Genomic DNA, 19,926 nt, shown 5'->3' with positions numbered 1-19,926 from the left:
ATTGTGATTACCCAAACCAGGTGAGTAGTATTTATATCATAGTAACACTTAACAAATAAACTATTTCTTCTCTACTCAACCCTGAAAATATAATTAACTTCTCTTTGAATGTTGTTGTCAGTATTCTGTATGAAGTGTCTCATCAGGATTGGCCCTCTCTTTGTTTATTTCTCCATGCTCCAGACCTACTTTGAGGTCGCAGACCAAAGTGTCACCATGTCCTTGTCCTGTGGAATGAGCTGTGTCCAGAGTGGTACCAGAGACTGAATGTTGGAACTATGCTCTAGCAGTCTAGCTCCAAAACTACACCCTCAAGCAGAGTAATCCAAACAGGTCTCGACCTGACATAGACAACCACAGAATGAAGAGCTTTCACTCTTAGGTACTGAACCTAACCTAGTGATTCACAACTCAGTAAATCAACATACAGTACCGGTATGTTGCCAGGCAGACACTCCTGATTGGTCATTTTGAAACAATATTCTGTCTGATTCTGAGTACTGTATACTGATATTGAATACTGTGAAACTGTTCATTTTTACTGTGCATTTTTACTTTGCATGGCCTTGTAGAAATCTTTGTGAATCCTCTGAATCCCACTGCACTCCTTACTGTGGTTCCAGCCAAGTGTGCCATCTCAATGGGGCTTGCCTAATGTTTCCTACCAGTTAATTTAGATTGTATGTAAAAACAAAGGCCTTTCCCTGGGTAACATTTACAACATTGCTAAGCAGTCTTTATCATCTGCCTGAACTACTCATTCCTAGCTTTTTATTCAAGATCAGAATTGGAGCGCATGGCCAACTATTCTGCATGTGATGTCATTGGCTTGGTAACTTTTGTGGGTCGGGTGGAAAGAATCAAGAGTAAGGGGAACACAGGTCAGAGGTGTTCATTAGACTTGAACTAGTCATTTATTGTGAAAATGTAACACACATGTCCATGATTTATTTCCCTCTTTAGCAGACCCAGAAGAATACTGGACTTACCGCTGGGTCCATGCATCCAATATTCCTTTCATTTTGGAGATTTTTTACTATAGTACTAGCTATAACAGTTAGTAGCTGTAATGCAAACAATTCCATAGGTAAACAGCAACAGAACTCTCCTAATTGTACTTATTTTCTTCCCACTCTGCACCCTCCCCTCTTCCCATTGCAGTAACATACTTGGTGTGCACTCCGATGAGAAAGTGTCAAGAGCAAGACTCACTGCCTTACCTCATCAGCAGCTGCGGGACACATATATTTACTACGGATAAGTGCAGCTGTCATTTTCAAAGAAACAAAGAAAATATAAACAGTAAAACGGTTCTATTTAAAAAGTAATATATGGACACACTGCAACATTATGTTAGTATAATCTAGTATGTAATTGTTTTACTTGATCAGATGTAGTTTTCCTTAAGTGTCGGACCCCAGGGTCAAGAACTTCATCCAGTGGACCAAGACTGAAGGACAGCATCATGCTGAAGAAGACTGTTGTTGGTGGCCATTATTGCTTCCCTCAGATATTCACACAGTCAGTGGCAGATGGCTCAGGTGTGTGAGGTGAACCTTTTCAAGAAGGAAAGATGTATGCCTGTCTGTAATATGTTTGTTGTTTTTTAACCACAGCAGAAATCACCATTTAATCATTATCCTCTAGTTGCTGCAAATTACCTAAAGAGGGAGATGGAGGTTCTGCATTATCGTTAGCACAAGCGGCTGGCAATCCAAGGTCAGATCATGGCTGTGCAATATGTGGAATGGCCAAAGGAGGCACTGTCAGACCAGGTAGGCGTTATAGATTGCTTCACTGTGAGTTATACAATGAAATTAAGGATTATCTTTTTTTTTGTCAGCTGTCCAGCCAAAATCTAAATTTTAAATGTTTGTCTTGATGAAAATAACCAATTATGTGACATGTCTGTGCCAAAGCCTGCCACCTTATCCTCCAATTTTTATAAGTGCCTAGTTGTCCTTTTATCCACTGTACTTTGTTTTGTTTTGTTTATACATACATGTGTATATATGATGTAATGCATTATAGATGACACCTGTACCATGTTTGCCTATGATTGTTTTTAGTGTTTCAAAACTCAATTTGAGTGTTCTACAATGTGGTTTAAAACCACAATGTGGTAAAAAACAAAATCTGTATTATAGTATCATTGTGAGCCAATCACGGCGCAACTAGAGAACATTACCGACACCTATGCTCCATATTTTCCGCTGGCTGCCCCATCACCACAGAAAGCACTGAGCTAGGCTGAAACACCTGCATTTTGGAGCTGCCTTACTCATGAAAGCAAAAAATAGATTATAATTATTAGAGTTTTTATTTTTTACATTGTTTTTTAACTGATATGTGACACGTATTAATGCCAAATTAACATGCAAAAACATAGCTAAAAATGTGGGGCAACGACCTGGGGAATAGTTACAGGGGAGATGAATGAGCCAATTGGAAGCTGGGGATGAGTTGGTGGCCATGATGGTATGGGGACCACATTGGGAATTTAGCCAGGACACTGGGGTTAACGTCCCTACTCTTACAATAAGTGCCATGGGATCTTTAGTGACCACAGAGAGTCAGGACACCCGTTTAACGTCCCATCCTAAAGACTGCAGGGTGGTATGCTGTGTATGTGTGCCATTCAGAGGTTGAATGGGCAAGACAAAACATTTAAGTCCTTTGAACTGGGTATGGTAGTAGGTGCCAGGCGCACCGGTTTGTGTCAAGAACTGCAACGCTGCTGGGTTTTTCACGCTCAACCGTTTCTCGTGTTTATCAAGAATTGTCCACTACCTAAAGGACATCCAGCCAACTTAACACAACTGTGGGAAGCATTGGAGTCAACATGGGCCAACATCCCTGTGGAACGGTTTCGACACCTTGTGGAGTCCATACCCCGATGAATTGAGGCTGTTCTGAGGGCAGAACAGGTGTTCCTAATGTTTGGTATACTCAATGTGTATAACACACTTCATGTTATTTTAACACACTAATTATATTTTTCTAAAGTCGATGTGTTGTTGTTTTTTACAAGAAAAATAACAGGACAGGATACATTGCAAGACAAAAAAACAACAGTTACCTGGACATTACTTTATAGGAATGATTTGCCATTGGTAAGTAAAGTTTAGAATACGGTTCAGTCTGTGGGTGAGACTGGTGTGGCTGTACCTGACCCACCCAGTGATCAGAAGACTGTAGAAATAACCGAAACACAGATAAACAGCGAAACATCGCCCTCTGGTGTGCAGAGCTCACCCAGCAGACGGGGGGAACAACACGGCCCAAGAAGAGTTTGAATCCCTAAACCACAGGTAGGCTATAAAACATTACTAAACATTTCAATTTCTACTTCTACCTCCCCTTTACTACGGCATTTGAAATTGTATTAGTATATTTTACATTGTCATGATGACGTCACTCGCATGTTTTAGAATTATTTTATTTTGTCTTTTAGAGTGATGAAGCGATGCAACATCACTCGTGCCAGGATGCAAGAGAAAGGGTAATGAATCAACTTCTATGCTCCGCCATTCCAGGTAACTGTAATAATTTCTCTATGCCCATCAGGAACCCACCCAGTAGCTCAGGTTATGATGAGAGCTTTGTCTGTTCACAGAGAAGCTAGCCATGGCTTTACAGAATAGGAGCTAGTGGAGCAGGAAGAGGAGAGTGATTCTGAATCCGAGGAAGAGGAAGGAGTTGGTCCACTAGAAAGAAACATTAACATTTTAGTCATTTAGCAGACGCTCTTATCCAGAGCGACTTACAGTTAGTGAGTGCATACATTTCCCCGTGGGAATCGAACCCACAACCCTGACGTTGCAAACGCCATGCTGTACCAACTGAGCTATACGGGAAACCCAGACCAAACCAGAGCCAGTGGACAACAAGGGCCATCAGGTATATGAGTGCTGTGCCACATGAACATACTTTCTCACCACTTATCTGTGGCCTAACTTCTATTCCTCTCTTTATGGACTAAGCATGGCTAGCCTGAGAAATTAACTACGCTGTCTCAGTCTGGAACCATGGAAACTGCTTGCCATTGCATCATTAATGAGGGGTGTTACAACAAGGCTAGGGACACTGATACACCTATTGTATTTTGTTTCTAAGATATTCCACATAGTGAAGGCGCTCTTGGCGAGAGTGGTTACAGACTGTGATAGATCATCGTGGGAAAGCAGCTCATGGCTGAAGCAGAGATGAGAAGTGTCCGAAAATTTGGGCCAATGACGAATAAGGTTTTAAAAAGGGAAAAATATAAATTTTGAAACTCATTTTATGTTCCCTTGAGTGTTACCTATGCACTTTCAGGATTTGTCACAACAAAAAAATGTGTACAAAAATTGTCTTTTTATGCAACTGTTAAATTTACCTCCTAAAAAAAGTAATTCTGTGCGACCATTAATTTGTTATATAAAAAATTTAAACCATATAGAATTTTACAAAAATGAATGTTTCTCTTATAGACTGAGCTTCTCTCTGCATTTTTAGACAGTAAAATAATGTTCTTATTTTTTTACATTAAAAACACTGGTATTACCGAATGATCATTGCTGGTTTCACCGAACAGTGTCATTTTTTAGGCAGATCTCTCTCTCTTTCCCTCTTACTCAAACACACAAATTAAACAGTAAGTATGGTTTCTTATTCAACAACAATGATGCCTTTAATGCTTAATAAATTACAAAAAATGTGACTCAAATGATTATCACGCAGAAACATTTCATCATGAACATGGCAATGAACTTCTAAAAACAGGATTAAAATGATGCATTATGATTAATTTTTCAAACAATGTTTAAAACAGTTTTAAGAATCAATATAAAACATAAATAGTAAAGTTCTTGAAATACAGTAATGACATTCAAACATTAAAATCCAAAACATATAAGAAACAGTGTTCTTCTACATTACATCAATTACAGATTTAATTAAAAACAAATGAAATTGCTCTGTGCAATATCTTGTAAAAATATTCAAATGTAACATGAAAACATCCACAAATGAGTTTAAGTTTGTTCAGAACAGTGCAAGATTAAAATAGAGAATTAAAAAATATATATATATAATTGTGAAAGCAATTCATGAGGTTCAAACATTAAAGACAAATTGTTACTTTGCAGCAAAAGTTGTAACAGATTCTCAAATTGACAATAATCCCAGACGTGCTCAATGGGATTGAGATCCGGGCTCTTCGCTGGCCATGGCAGAACACTGACATTCCTGTCTTGCAGGAAATTACACACAGAACAAGCAGTATGGCTGGTGGCATTGTCATGCTGGAGGGTCATGTCAGGATGAGCCTGCAGGAAGGGTACCACATGAAGGAGGAGGATATCTTCCCTGTAACGCACAGCGATGAGATTGCCTGCAATGACAACAAGCTCAGTCCAATGATGCTGTGACACACCGCCCCAGACCATCCCGCTCTAGAGTACAGGCCTTGGTGTAACGCTCATTCCTTCGACGATAAACGCGAATCCGACCATCACCCCTGGTGAGACGAAACCGCGACTCGTCAGTGAAGAGCACTTTTTGCCAGTCCTGTCTGGTCCAGTGACGGTGGGTTTGTGCCCATAGGTGACGTTGTTGCCGGTGATGTCTGGTGAGGACCTGCCTTACAACAGGCCTACAAGCCCTCAGTCCAGCCTCTCTCAACCTATTGCGGACAGTCTGAGCACTGATGGAGGGATTGTGCGTTCCTGGTGTAACTCGGGCAGTTGTTGTTGCCATCCTGTACCTGTCCCACAGGTGTGATGTTCGGATGTACCGATCCTGTGCAGGTGTTGTTACACGTGGTCTGCCACTGCGAGGACGATCAGCTGTCCGTCCTGTCTCCCTGTAGCGCTGTCTTAGGCGTCTCACAGTACGGACATTGCAATTTATTTCCCTGGCCACATCTGCAGTCCTCATGCCTCCTTGCAGCATGCCTAAGGCACGTTCACGCAGATGAGCAGGGACCCTGGCATCTTTCTTTTGGTGTTTTTCAGAGTCAGTAGAAAGGCCTCTTTAGTGTCCTAAGTTTTCATAACTGTGACCTTAATTGCCTACCGTCTGTAAGCTGTTGGTGTCTTAACGACCGTTCCACAGGTGCATGTTCATTAATTGTTTATGGTTAATTGAACAAGCATGGGAAACAGTGTTTAAACCCCTTACAATGAAGATCTGTGAAGTTATTTGGATTTTTACGAATTATCTTTGAAAGACAGGGTCCTAAAAAAGGGACGTTTCTTTTTTTGCTGAGTTTATATCTAGATTAATAGGATAGTAGTTATTTACTTACACATATTTTCAGTATTAGCTGCTTGTTGTGCACTATAGAATTGTATAACATGGACATAAAAACATCCTTATCCTACAAAAACTTGTTTTTACTTAAAAGTAGATAACATTATATATTTCTGTGTACAATTAAAAATATGTAGATGAATAGATAATTTAATACAAAGACAAAGAGATTGATATCATTCAGTACAACTGTTTAGTCATATGGTGCTACTGGGATTTCTGGAGACTCCGAATGATAGTTTTGTCTGTACCGTATGACTTTTCTCACGTAAACATGTTTTACAGGCAACTGCTTGTGCACCAATGAGAACACTTGACTTTGACCTTAAGTATGTATCATGAGTATCAAAATAAAATACAAGCTTTTCAGATAATTCCACATGTGTATTGTTTTTTTTAGCGGTTGTACCGAATTATGCAATTTTTTGGGGGTAAAACCTGACAGGGAGTGGAAATGAGAACTTATTAAACATTTACGAGAGACTTGCTAACCTTTCTTCTTAATCAAAGGGTATCTAACAGGCATCTTAATGATGTAACATATTGTCACGAGTATCATCATATGATTTGATCCAAAATGGTGACTATGTCGGTTGCACCGAATGATAATCAAAAGGCCATTTTTTTCTGACAAAAATATTTCAAGTATTTAAAACCTTTCTGCCTCAACTGTCTTACTCATATACAAGTGTAGTGCAGTAGACCCTTACAAAATCATGCCAGAATAATATTTTGACACTTTTGTTTAGATTTAAGATGTTTTATTAACAGTTATATAGATTACATTTGTCTTCTGAGCACCATTAACTATTTTAGGATACAGTAAAAGAGAAAATGCATAGTTACATAACATAAAATGGTATATATTGGTTGTTGAATTTTTTGAAAATATTTCATTGGGACACCAAAATATGCACGTCTTACCATTGACCCATTTACATCCTAGTTGTGTGTACCCAGAGTGCCTTTCTCAGATATACAGATTTGTCGACAATACCCTTCTGCTGCAGCAGAGTAACCTCCATGCTGCCAGGTGGATGCTAGAGCAAACCACAGACACCCTCTCACCAGTAGCCTGCAAATGATACTATAAAACCACAATATTTGTTAATGTAGAGCTCATGTTCATCATTTATATGCATTTCTTTCATTTGACTGGAGTTAATCAGGGATTTTGTTTTATACATCCTTAGTGTTTTTTTAATGTTTTATTCATCTTTTATTGCTTGTTTGCTTTTACTTATTTAATTTAATTGTTTTACTGTAAAATGTGTTGATTGTATGCTATTTTAAATGCACTTATACATCTCCCTTTGTTAAAATAGGACATGCATGAATGTATAATTTTGCATGTTATACTCACTGTATTGTTTGTGAGTACAGGAGTTGCAGACACACTACCATGTATCTCTCTCTCGCTGGCAGGTATAAACCAGTGGATGGCCATCGATGGTGCTTTTGTTCCTTTGATGTCATCTGGGGACCGCAGGTCCTTAGGTGTACCTCAAGACCCCCATGACAACACACTTCTGTCCTGCCTGTCTGCAGGCTTCATCTGCCCTCTCGCAGGGGCCAGAGTGAGGCTGCTCTCCCTGAACCCGGTAACTCACCGGGTAGAGGGGGACACGAGGGTAAACACACACCCCTGGGAGCCAGTCATGGGGCACTGCTTTTAGCTGAGGCGGAAGATCCTGGCTATTTTCAAGCCGACTACTATTCGTGGTTCATGACCTGCTCACAAGCATATTTACAATATCATATTTCCTAATGTTGACCTTCAAGTGGGGCTTTCAACTTTAAAACTCGAGTCCACTTCAGTGAGCAGTTATGGCAAATGCACTGTCCATTCTTGAGGCTAGACTGAGTATTGATTACATGGTACAGTGCAAGGTAAAATCAAACATGATTTTTATGGTACATTCTGTCTACGCATATTAGGCATTGATTAATTAATTACATAGAATGTAGACACTGTTTTCAGGAGGGCTGTATGCATAATGTTTCTACAACTTAAAGTAACTGTTCAGTGTTTCCAGATTTCTATGAAATATGACCTATAATTAATTACAATATGAGTGGAATAGTTTTCCTTCCAAAAAAGTGTAATTAAGTATGTTTAAAAAGCAGCTTTTATGTGTTAGAATGGTGTGGGAGTACCCCAACAACAGAATGGTGTGGGTGTATACTGGTCATTAAAAATATTCAGGAGGATGACATCATTCTCTAAGGAAATAGCAAGCATTTTTGAAACTGTCTGTTTGAGATACAAGGTTGAGGTGGGGTTTTTGAAGTGTTTTTTTTCTCTCCAATCTATGCTTTGGCCACATACGAGTATAGGATGAGTCAACAACATTATTTGGGTATGAATTAACAGAATATGAACTTTTAAAAGTGAGATTTTCACTGTACAGTTACTTTAAATACTCTGAAGTTAATTTGTGTATGCTGGTTTTTCTTTTTTGTTCTTTCAGAAGAGATTTTGTCAACTGCTGAGGAGCTGAAAGACACTCATTTTGTGTGTATCCTTGACCTCTCATCTGGGAGGAGAGAAAGTAGAGGTTCTCATCACCAAGGTGTATAGAATGACAGACATCGCTTTGGTTAAGATATTGGACCACATTATGTGTTGTCTTGTCTGACAAGTCTGACACATTTTATTGTTAAATTCTGGAAATATTTTTGTAGATATTGTTTGTGCCAATTTGTTCTCCTTTTTTAAACTGGGGGTTTGAGTATCTGGAGAAAAACTTAAAGGAAAACTCCACCCAAAAATGATATTTTAGTATTTGTTTCATTAGTCCATTGTTGATATACAGTGGGGGAAAAAGGTATTTAGTCAGCCACCAATTGTGCAAGTTCTCCCACTTAAAAAGATGAGAGGCCTGTAATTTTCATCATAGGTACACGTCAACTATGACAGACAAATTGAGAAAAAGAAATCCAGAAAATCACATTGTAGGATTTTTAATGAATTTATTTGTAAATTATGGTGGAAAATAAGTCTTTGGGCACCTACAAACAAGCAAGATTTCTGGCTCTCACAGACCTGTAACTTCTTCTTTAAGAGGCTCCTCTGTCCTCCACTCGTTACCTGTATTAATGGCACCTGTTTGAACTTGTTATCAGTATAAAAGACACCTGTCCACAACCTCAAACAGTCACACTCCAAACTCCACTATGGCCAAGACCAAAGAGCTGTCAAAGGACACCAGAAACAAAATTGTAGACCTGCACCAGGCTGGGAAGACTGAATCTGCAATAGGTAAGCAGCTTGGTTTGAAGAAATCAACTGTGGGAGCAATTATTAGGAAATAGAAGACATACAAGACCACTGATAATCTCCCTCGATCTGGGGCTCCACGCAAGATCTCACCCCGTGGGGTCAAAATGATCACAAGAACGGTGAGCAAAAATCCCAGAACCACACGGGGGGACCTAGTGAATGACCTGCAGAGAGCTGGGACCAAAGTAACAAAGCCTACCATCAGTAACACACTACGCCGCCAGGGACTCAAATCCTGCAGTGCCAGACGTGTCCCCCTGCTTAAGCCAGTACATGTCCAGGCCCATCTGAAGTTTGCTAGAGTGCATTTGGATGATCCAGAAGAGGATTGGGAGAATGTCATATGGTCAGATGAAACCAAAATAGAACTTTTTGGTAAAAACTCAACTCGTCGTGTTTGGAGGACAAAGAATGCTGAGTTGCATCCAAAGAACACCATACCTACTGTGAAGCATGGGGGTGGAAACATCATGCTTTGGGGCTGTTTTTCTGCAAAGGGACCAGGACGACTGATCCGTGTAAAGGAAAGAATGAATGGGGCCATGTATCGTGAGATTTTGAGTGAAAACCTCCTTCCATCAGCAAGGGCATTGAAGATGAAACGTGGCTGGGTCTTTCAGCATGACAATGATCCCAAACACACCGCCCGGGCAACGAAGGAGTGGCTTCGTAAGAAGCATTTCAAGGTCCTGGAGTGGCCTAGCCAGTCTCCAGATCTCAACCCCATAGAAAATCTTTGGAGGGAGTTGAAAGTCCGTGTTGCCCAGCGACAGCCCCAAAACATCACTGCTCTAGAGGAGATCTGCATGGAGGAATGGGCCAAAATACCAGCAACAGTGTGTGAAAACCTTGTGAAGACTTACAGAAAACGTTTGACCTGTGTCATTGCCAACAAAGGGTATATAACAAAGTATTGAGAAACTTTTGTTATTGACCAAATACTTATTTTCCACCATAATTTGCAAATAAATTCATAAAAAATCCTACAATGTGATTTTCTGGATTTCTTTTTCTCATTTTGTCTGTCATAGTTGACGTGTACGTATGATGAAAATTACAGGCCTCTCTCATCTTTTTAAGTGGGAGAACTTGCACAATTGGTGGCTGACTAAATACATTTTTTCCCCACTGTAGTCCCAAAATGTTTTGTATTTGTATTTATTAAGGATCCCCATTAGCTGCTGCCAAGGCCGCAGCTACTCTTCCTGGGGTCCAGCAACATTAAGACAGTTATATACAGTTTAAAATATTACATGACATTACATTTCATAACACTTTACCCAATACATTTAGTGTGTTCCCTCAGGCCACTACTCCACTATTACCTATACAGTGCATTCGGAAAGTATTCAGACCCCTTGACTTTTTCCACATTTTGTTACGTTACAGCCTTATTTTAAAATTGATTAAAATATTTATTTTTCCTCAATCTACACACAATACCCCATAATGACAAAGTGAAAACATGTTTTTATAATTTTTTGCTTATTTATTAAAAATAAAAAACAAACACCTTATTTACATAAGTATTCAGACCCTTTGCTATGAGACTCAAAATTGAGCTCAGGTGTATCCTGTTTCCATTTATCATCCTTGAGATGTTTCTATAACTTGATTGGAGTCCACCTGTGGTAAATTCAATTGATTGGACATGATTTGGAAAGGCACACACCTGTCTATATAAGGTCCCACAGTTGACAGTGTATGTCAGAGCAAAAACCTAGCCATGAGGTCGAAGGAATTGTCCGTAGAGCTCCGAGACAGGATTGTGTCGAGGTACAGATCTGGGGAAGGGTACCAAAAATGTCTGCAGCATTGAAGGTCCCCAAGGAAACAGTGGCCTCAATCATTCATAAATGGAAGAAGTTTGGAACCACCAAGACTCTTCCTAGAGCTGGCCACCCAGCCAAACTGAGCAATCGGGGGAGAAGGGGCCTTGGTCAGGGAGGTGACCAAGAACCCGATGGTCACTCTAACAGAGCTCCAGAGTTCCTCTGTGGAGATGGGAGAACCTTCCAGAAGGAAAACCATCTCTGCAGCACTCCACCAATCAAGCCTTTATGGTAGAGTAGCCAGATGGAAGCTACTCCTCAGTAAAAGGCACATGACAGCCCGTTTGGAGTTTGCCAAAAGGCAACTAAAGGTCTCTCATACCATGAGAAACAAGATTCTCTGGTCTGATGAAACCAAGATTGAACTCTTTGATCTGAATGCCAAGCGTCACATCTGGCGGAAACCAGGCACTGCTCATCACCTGGCCAATACCATCCCTACGGTGAAGCATGGAGGCAGCATCATGCTGTGGGGATGTTTTTCAGCGGCAGGGACTGGAAGACTAGTCAGGATCGAGGGAAAGATGAACAGAGCAAAGTACAGAGAGATCCTTGATGAAAAACTGCTTCAGGGCGCTCATGACGTCAGACTGGGGCGAAGGTTCACCTTCCAACAGGACAACGACCCTAAGCACACAGCCAAGACAACACAGGAGTGGCTTCGGGACAAGTCTCTGAATGTCCTTGAGTGGCCCAGCCAGAGCCCGGACTTGAACCCGATCGAACACCTCTGGAGACCTGAAAATAGCTGTGCAGCGACGCTCCCCATCCAACCTGACAGAGCTTGAGAGGATCTGCAGAGAAAAATGGGAGAAACTCCCCAAATACAGGTGTGCCAAGCTTGTAGTGTCATACCTAAGAAAACTCAAGGCTGTAATCGCTGCCAAAGGTGCTTCAACAAAGTACTGAGTATAGGGTCTGAATACTTATGTAAATGTGATATTTCCGTTTTTATTTGGAATACATTTGCAATAATTTCTAAAAACCTGTTTTTGCTTTGTCATTATGGGCTATTGTGTGTAGATTGATGGGGGGGGGGGGGGGGGGGGACAATTTAATATATTTTAGAACAAGGCTGTAACGTAACAAAATGTGGAAAAAAAGTCAAGGGGTCTGAATACCTTCCGAATGCACTGTATACAATACAACGTCCATGTGGACGTGTGTGTAGAGTGTGTGTCTTATCATGTGTCTGTGCCTGTGTGTGTCTATTCACAGTCAGCTGTTCCATAAGGTGTATTTTTATATATATATTTTTTATCTGATTCTACTGCTTGCATCAGTTTCCTGATGTGGAATAGAGTTCCATGTAGCCATGGCTCTGTGTAGTACTGTGCGCCTCCCATAGTCTGTTCTTGACATGGATTGTGAAGAGACCTTTGGTGGCATGGCTTGCGGGGTATGCATGGGTGTCGGAGCTGTGTGCTAGTAGTTTAAACAGACACCTCGGTGCATTCAGCATGTCAACACTTACAAAAACAAGTAGTGATTAAGTCAATCTCTCCTCTACTTTGAGCCATGTTAGCTCTCCGTGTACATTTAAGGGCCAGCCGTGCTGCCCTGTTCTGAGCCAATTCAAATTTTACGAGGTCCCTCTTTGTGGCACCTGACCACACGACTGAACAGTAGTCCAGGTGCGACAAAACTAGGGCCTGTAGGACCTGCCTTGTTGATAGTGTTGTTAAAAAGGCAGAGCAACGCTTTATTATGGACAGACTTCTCCCCATCTTAGCTACTGTTGTATTAACATGTTTTGACCATGACAGTTTACAATCCATGGTCACCTCAAGCAGTTTAGTCACCTCAACTTGCTAAATTTCCACATTATTTATTACAAGATTTAGTTGAGGTTTAGGGTGTAGTGAATGATTTGTCCCAAATACAATGCTCTTAGTATTTGAAATATTTAGTACTAATTTATTATTTGCCACCCATTCTGAAATCTAACTGCAGCTCTTTGTTAAGTGTTGCAGTGATTTCACTCGCTGTAGTAACTGACGCGTATAGTGTTGAGTCATCCGCATTCATAGCTACACTGGCTTTCCTCAAGGCCAGTGGCATGTCATTAGTAAAGATTGAAAAAGGTAAGGGGCCTAGACAGCTGCCCAGGGGAATTCCTGATTCTACCTGGATTATGTTGAAGAGGCTTCCATTAAAGAACACCCTCTGTGTTCTGTTAGACAGGTAACTCTTTATCCACAATATAGCTGGGGGTGTAAAACCATAACACATGTTTTTCCATCAGCAGATAATGTCAAAAGCCACACTGAAGTCTAACAAAACAGCTCCCACAATCTTTTTATCATCAATTTCTCTCAGCCAATCATCAGTCATTTGTGTAAGTGCTTGTTGTATGTCCTTCCCTATAAGCGTGCTGAAAGTCTGTTGTCAATTTGTTTACAGAAAAAAAATTGCATTGTATCTGATCAGACAATTTTTTCCCCAAAAGTTTACTAAGGGTTGGTAACAGGCTGATTGGTCGGCTATTTGAGCCAGTAAAGGGGGCTTTTCTATTATTGGGTAGTGAATTACTTTTGCTTCCCTCCAGGCCTGAGGACACACATTTTCTAGTAGGCTTAGATTGAAGATATGGCAAATAGGAGTGGCAATATTGTCCACTATTATCGTCAGTAATTTTCCATCCAAGTTGATAGACAACAATACTTTTTTTCACTTCTTCCACACTCACTTGACAGAATTCAAAATGATAATGCTTGTCTTTCATAATTTGATCACTTATACTTGGATGTGTAGTGTCAGTGTTTGTTGCTGGCATGTCATGCCTAAGTTTGCTAATCTTGCCAATGAAAAATCATTAAAGTAATTGGCAATATCAGTGGGTTTTATGATGAATGAGCCATCTGATTCAATGAATGATGGAGCTGAGTTTGCCTTTTTGCCCAAAGTTTCATTTAAGATGCTCCAAAGCTTTTTACTATCATTCTTTGTCATTTATCTTTGTTTCATAGTGTAGTTTCTTCTTCTTTTTATTCAGTTTAGTCACATGATTTCTCAATTTGCAGTACGTTTGCCAATCGGTTGTGCAGCCAGACTTATTTGCCATTCCTTTTGCCTCATCCCTCTCAACCATACCATTTTTAAATTCCTCATCAATCCATGGGGGTTTGACAGTTTTTACAGTCATTTTCTTAATGGGTGCATGCTTATTAGTAACTGGAATAAGGAATTTCATAAATGTGTCAAGGGCAGCATCTGGTTGCTCCTCATTACACACCACAGACCAAGAAATATTATTTACATCAACAACATAGGATCACTACAAAACGTATTGTATGACCTCTTATACACTTTATTAGGCCCAGCCTTTGGAACGTTGGTTTTCCTAGAAAGGCTACTATATTGTGATCACTACATCCGATGGATTTGGATACAGCTTTAAAGCAAATTTCTGCAGCATTAGTAAAGATGTGATCAATACATGTTGATGATTTCATTCCTGTGCTGTTTGTAACTACCCTGGTAGGTTGACAGATAACCTGAACCAGGTTGCAGGCACTAGTTACAGTTTGAAGCTTTATCTTTAGTGGGCAGCCAGATGAAAGCCAGTCAATATTTAAATCACCCAGAAAATATACCTCTGTGTTGATATCACATACATTATCAAGCATTTCACACGTTATCCAGATACTGACTGTTAGCACTTGGTGGTCTATAGCAGCTTCCCACTAGAATGGGCTTTAGGTGAGGCAAATGAACCTGTAACCATATTACTTCAACAGTATTTAACATGAGATCCTCTCTAAGCTTTACAGGAATGTGGTTCTGAATATAAACGGCAACACCTCAACCTTTGGCATGTAGATGTTATGAACATGTATCATCAAAGGTATTATCTAAGTGAGTTTCAGAGATTGTCAGAATATTTTGTAATTATTTTTTAGTTTTACCTTTATTTAACTAGGCAAGTCAGTTAAGAACAAATGCTTATTTACAATATTGGCCTACACCGGCCAACGATGGGCCAATTGTGCGCCGCCCTATGGGACTCCCAATCACGGCCGGTTGTGATACAGCCTGGAATCGAACCAGGGGGTCTGTAGTGACACCTCAAGCACTGAGATGCAGTGCCTTAGACCGCTCCGCCACTCGGAAGCCCAATATGAATGTCAGTTACTAGAAAAGTATTGATTTCATGAACCTTGTTTCTTAAGCTACATATGTTAATGTCGGCTATTTTTAGCACTTTTCTGGGATGCTCGATTGTTTTCATTGCTTTACTGGGAAGCTTAGCAGAAGTAGACATGCTCATATTGTTAATGTTAGTGCAGGGTGAGCTGCACACAGTGGACTTCCTACTAGGGCACACCGCCTCAGTGCTAACAGTATACATCTGGTTCATAGGCACATGATTACTGCATACAATAGCTGTAGGACCAGCAGAGGCATTCAGGGTAGTTAGAGGGACATACAGTGGCTTGCGAAAGTATTCACCCCCCTTGGCATTTTTCTTATTTTGTTGCCTTACAACCTGGAATTAAAATTGATTTTTTGGGGGTTTGTATCATTTGATTTACACAACATGCCTACCACTTTGAAGATGCAAAATATTTGTTATTGTGAAACAAACAAGAAACAAGACAAAAAAACAGAACTTGAGTGTGCATAACTATTCACCACCCCAAAGTCAATAGTTTGTAGAGCCACCTTTTGCAGCAATTACAGCTGCAAGTATCTTGGGGTATGTCTCTATAAGCTTGGCACATCTAGCTCCTGGGATTTTTGCCCATTCTTCAAGGCAAAACTGCTCCAGCTCCTTCAAGTTGGATGGGTTCCACTGGTGTACAGCAATCTTTAAGTCATACCACAGATTCTCAATTGGATTGAGGTCTGAGCTTTGACTAGGCCATTCCAAGATATTTAAATGTTTCCCCTTAAACCACTCAAGTGTTGCTTTAGCAGTATGCTTAGGGTCATTGTCCTGCTGGAAGGTGAACCTCCGTCCCAGTCTCAAATCTCTGGAAGACTGAAACAGGTTTCCCTCAAGAATTTCCCTGTATTTAGCGCCATCCATCATTCCTTCAATTCTGACCAGTTTCCCAGTCACTGCCGATTAAAAACATCCCCACAGCATGATGCTGCCACCACCATGCTTCACTGTGGGGATGGTGTTCTCGGGGTGATGAGAGGTGTTGGGTTTGCGCCAGACATAGCGTTTTCCTTGATGGCCAAAAAGCTAAATTTTAGTCTCATTTGACCAGAGTACCTTCTTCCATATGTTTGGGGAGTCTCCCACATGCCTTTTGGTGAACACCAAACGTGTTTGCTTATTTTTTTCTTTAAGCAATGGCTTTTTTCTGGCCACTCTTCCGTAAAGCCCAGCTCTGTGGAGTGTATGGCTTAAAGTGGTCCTATGAACAGATACTCCAATCTCCGCTGTGGAGCTTTTCAGCTCCTTCAGGGTTATCTTTGGTCTCTTTGTTGCCTCTCTGATTAATGCCCTCCTTGCCTGGTCCGTGAGTTTTGGTGGGCGGCCCTCTCTTGGCAGGTTTGTTGTGGTGCCATATTCTTTCAATTTTTTAATAATGGATTTAATGGTGCTCCGTGGGATGTTCAAAGTTTCTGATATTTTTTTATAACCCAACCCTGATCTGTACTTCTCCACAACTTTGTCCCTGACCTGTTTGGAGTGCTCCTTGGTCTTCATGGTGCCGCTTGCTTGGTGGTGCCCCTTGTTTAGTGGTGTTGCAGACTCTGGGGCCTTTCAGAACAGGTGTATATATACTGAGATAATGTGAATTTTACTTAAAGTATAATTTCAACAATAAATAAAATAATCACATTTTAAAGAGGATTCGTAAAAAAAATGCAGGGGTTTTTACAAAAATATTTATGTCAAATCATCTTCCATATTCACATGCTTAATGTTTCCTTATGCCATAGCATAAAGACAAGCTACATGGGCTCTGGAAAAAGTACATAGAACTATACAGAAGGTAGAATAGTTGAGTAAACATCCTGAAACAGAGGATATAGTTTATAGCTCAAATGTTGAGTAAACCGCCTAAACTGGTTTCACATTAGGATGAACTTTCCAACTTGTGATGCTGCTACAAAGGAATTGCCAAAGTTATCTTGCTAGATCTTCTGTGTTTTAAGCCTACATTATCACATTATCTTGTGCACTTTTATGGCAGCAGTATTGTATTGACATTTAATGCGTTTGTTGACACTGCTTATTTTAAATCCTGCTAGAACATTTCCTCCTACACACTTTTAATAACACACTGGCCGAAACTAATGAAGACAGATCATGATTACAACACTGCAATATCGCAAACAAAATGATGTCAAATCAACAGTAGTGTAAATACTGTATAATATTTTTCCAGGCTAGCACTCACAGGTAAACCTGGACTTAAAGTTAGTGAGCAAGGTCCACTGAGATAAGAGAGACCACAACTGACGTAGACTTGGTTTAGGTTACAGAGAAGGGAGGTATCCGTTTACTGCCCAACAGTACAGCGCTCCAGGCAGCCGTTGATCAGGAAGACCGGGCAGGACTGAACTACAGGAGTTGCGAATATATTTGAGAGGAAAATGGAGAAGAAAGGCACACATGGCTTTGGCTTTTTCACATTGCTCTGCTTGATAACTGCTCAACATGCTGGGGCGAACATGGTATTTACGACCGCTATCGTTCAAACGCGTTACTTTAACACAAGTGACAACCAAACCGTGTTACAGAGCTGTGATTGTGGATTATATGGGCTCCACTCTTCTGTCACCTCGGCTTCCGGAGAGGTGACTCTTCCTATTTCGGATCCCTTAGCCTGTGGTCCCCAGACTGGCTTTAACAGCTCAGAGCCGTGGATAGCCCTTATTCAGAGGGGGAACTGCACCTTCGCTGAGAAGATCAAGACTGCTGCTGACAGTGGAGCCAATGGTGTGGTTATTTACAACCTTCCTGGTACAGGCGACGAGGTAACCCCCATGGTACACCATGGTGAGTGATTCGGTTATTTTCACTTCTCTCTTTTCCGCCCTATGTGTTAGTGCATGTGACATTTAGATCAGATGAATCCATAGACTATTTTGAAAGAGAAAGAAGAACCACCGTTTACATCAGCTGCATGGAGCGAAGGATTTGTTTGTATTTCCATGGAATGCAAAGTTGAAGTCTCACGTGTCTCCAAGTTGTGGCTTGTGCTCTACTTTTTAAACACAAGAAGGGGTAACACAACATACCTTCCAATTGGTAGTGCTTCAGCCTTTTTTGTTTTTCTATTCCTTACATAATTGCAAGCTTAACTAGAAAATGATATTTAGTGAAGTAAACTGAATTAAATGTGGTGTGCTTGCTAGTCTTGAAGTATTTATGGTTGTGAAATAGTGGCAGTAGTAATGAAAGTAGTGGTAATGTAGGCTATGTGTTAGTTATAGTGACCTATTTTGGGGTGGTTTGTAGGTGTAGAGCAGAGGACTCTGGTGGGAGGAGCTATAGGACAGGCTCATTGTAATGGCTGGAATGGAATAAATGGAACGGTGTCAAACATGGTCTCCATATGTTTGATACCGTTCCATTTGTGGCAACAAAAAAGGGGTTAAATATGTGTCCAAAAAAAGGTAAATATTTCCTGAGCTTTCTTGTCCTAGATATAGGACAGACACTTCAAAACCAATTTAACTGTCTGTTTTGCCATTTATGAATGTGTTATTCAATGCGTTTCTATGGGCTATAGTAGTAAAGGCCAATTTTTTCGGGGATACTTACAGGGGTCCTAAAATTCTAAATCAAATAGCTAAATGATCCATGGTATGACCATCTTAAAACAATTCACAAAGGCTTAGACATTGAGGTTAAATGGTGGAAGACTAGTAGTGACCATCATTTTTACAATTCAAGTCTACGGCCCCTGAAATGCATTGGGATTTATGCAAATATCGTGGTAGTGTGAAAACTATAAGTAGTATCAAAAAGTTTGTCAAGTAACAGTACCAGTGCCAGTCTGTATATTTTAAAGTTGTTTTGGTAGCTTGAACGGTTAAAGAGCTGTGGCTTATCCAAATACTTCCCATTCAAGCCTATGGCGCTTTTATGCACATTTAAACAGTTAAAGTATAAATGGTATCAAAAAGCTGTATACAAGCAACCTTTTCGAGACCAGGTCTGCACCTTTTAAAGATTGAATGGCGCTTCTAGCTTAAACAGTGAAAGACTAGGTATGACCAGAATTTTTTCCATTCAAGTCTATGGCCATTGAAATGCATTGGGATTTATGCAAATGTGACCGGCCGGATCGATTCGGTCTTATGTAGCAAAATCTGAAATTGTGTTTTTTACATTGGATAAAAGTAGAGAGTCTGAGCTAGAAATTTGTATATCATACACTACAGTTGAGGAACAATGGGAAAGTATTTCTGCTTTGAAAGTTGATAAACTTGTAACCTCACTTTTGAGAAAATGGTCCTTGAATGTTTTGGTACACCTACTGGAGAGCTCTTCTTAGTCTACACCCATTCAGCATCATTCACACCCTCCTAAGCCTTAGCCCCACC

At 40.4% G+C, this 19,926-nt stretch overlaps 1 protein-coding gene and 1 pseudogene across 2 annotated transcripts in view; both read left to right on the top strand.

Moving 5' to 3' along the window:
- Positions 1–174: 174 nt before the first annotated feature.
- LOC311136336 (RPA-related protein RADX-like) lies at positions 175–8,933 on the top strand (annotated as a pseudogene). Its single transcript has 12 exons — positions 175–382; positions 573–667; positions 768–881; positions 967–1,041; positions 1,162–1,261; positions 1,392–1,543; positions 1,617–1,775; positions 3,455–3,536; positions 4,117–4,212; positions 7,219–7,401; positions 7,720–7,895; positions 8,766–8,933. The product of its transcript is annotated as an RPA-related protein RADX-like (transcript).
- An 8,702-nt stretch (positions 8,934–17,635) lies between these two features.
- rnf128a (ring finger protein 128a) overlaps positions 17,636–19,926 on the top strand; it is a 39,504-nt gene continuing 37,213 nt past the window's right edge. Inside the window, exon 1 of the mRNA XM_084170850.1 lies at positions 17,636–18,373. Within this exon, the coding sequence (XP_084026976.1) occupies positions 17,968–18,373 (406 nt within the window). The 5' untranslated portion in view covers positions 17,636–17,967. The remainder of the gene's footprint in view (positions 18,374–19,926) is intronic.

The sequence above is a fragment of the Coregonus lavaretus genome (assembly GCF_964263955.1).
Source record: "Coregonus lavaretus genome assembly, chromosome: 10".
NCBI lineage: Eukaryota > Metazoa > Chordata > Actinopteri > Salmoniformes > Salmonidae > Coregonus > Coregonus lavaretus.
The sequence above is the reverse complement of the archived record's forward strand: the minus strand, read 5'-3'. Positions and strand labels throughout refer to the sequence as shown.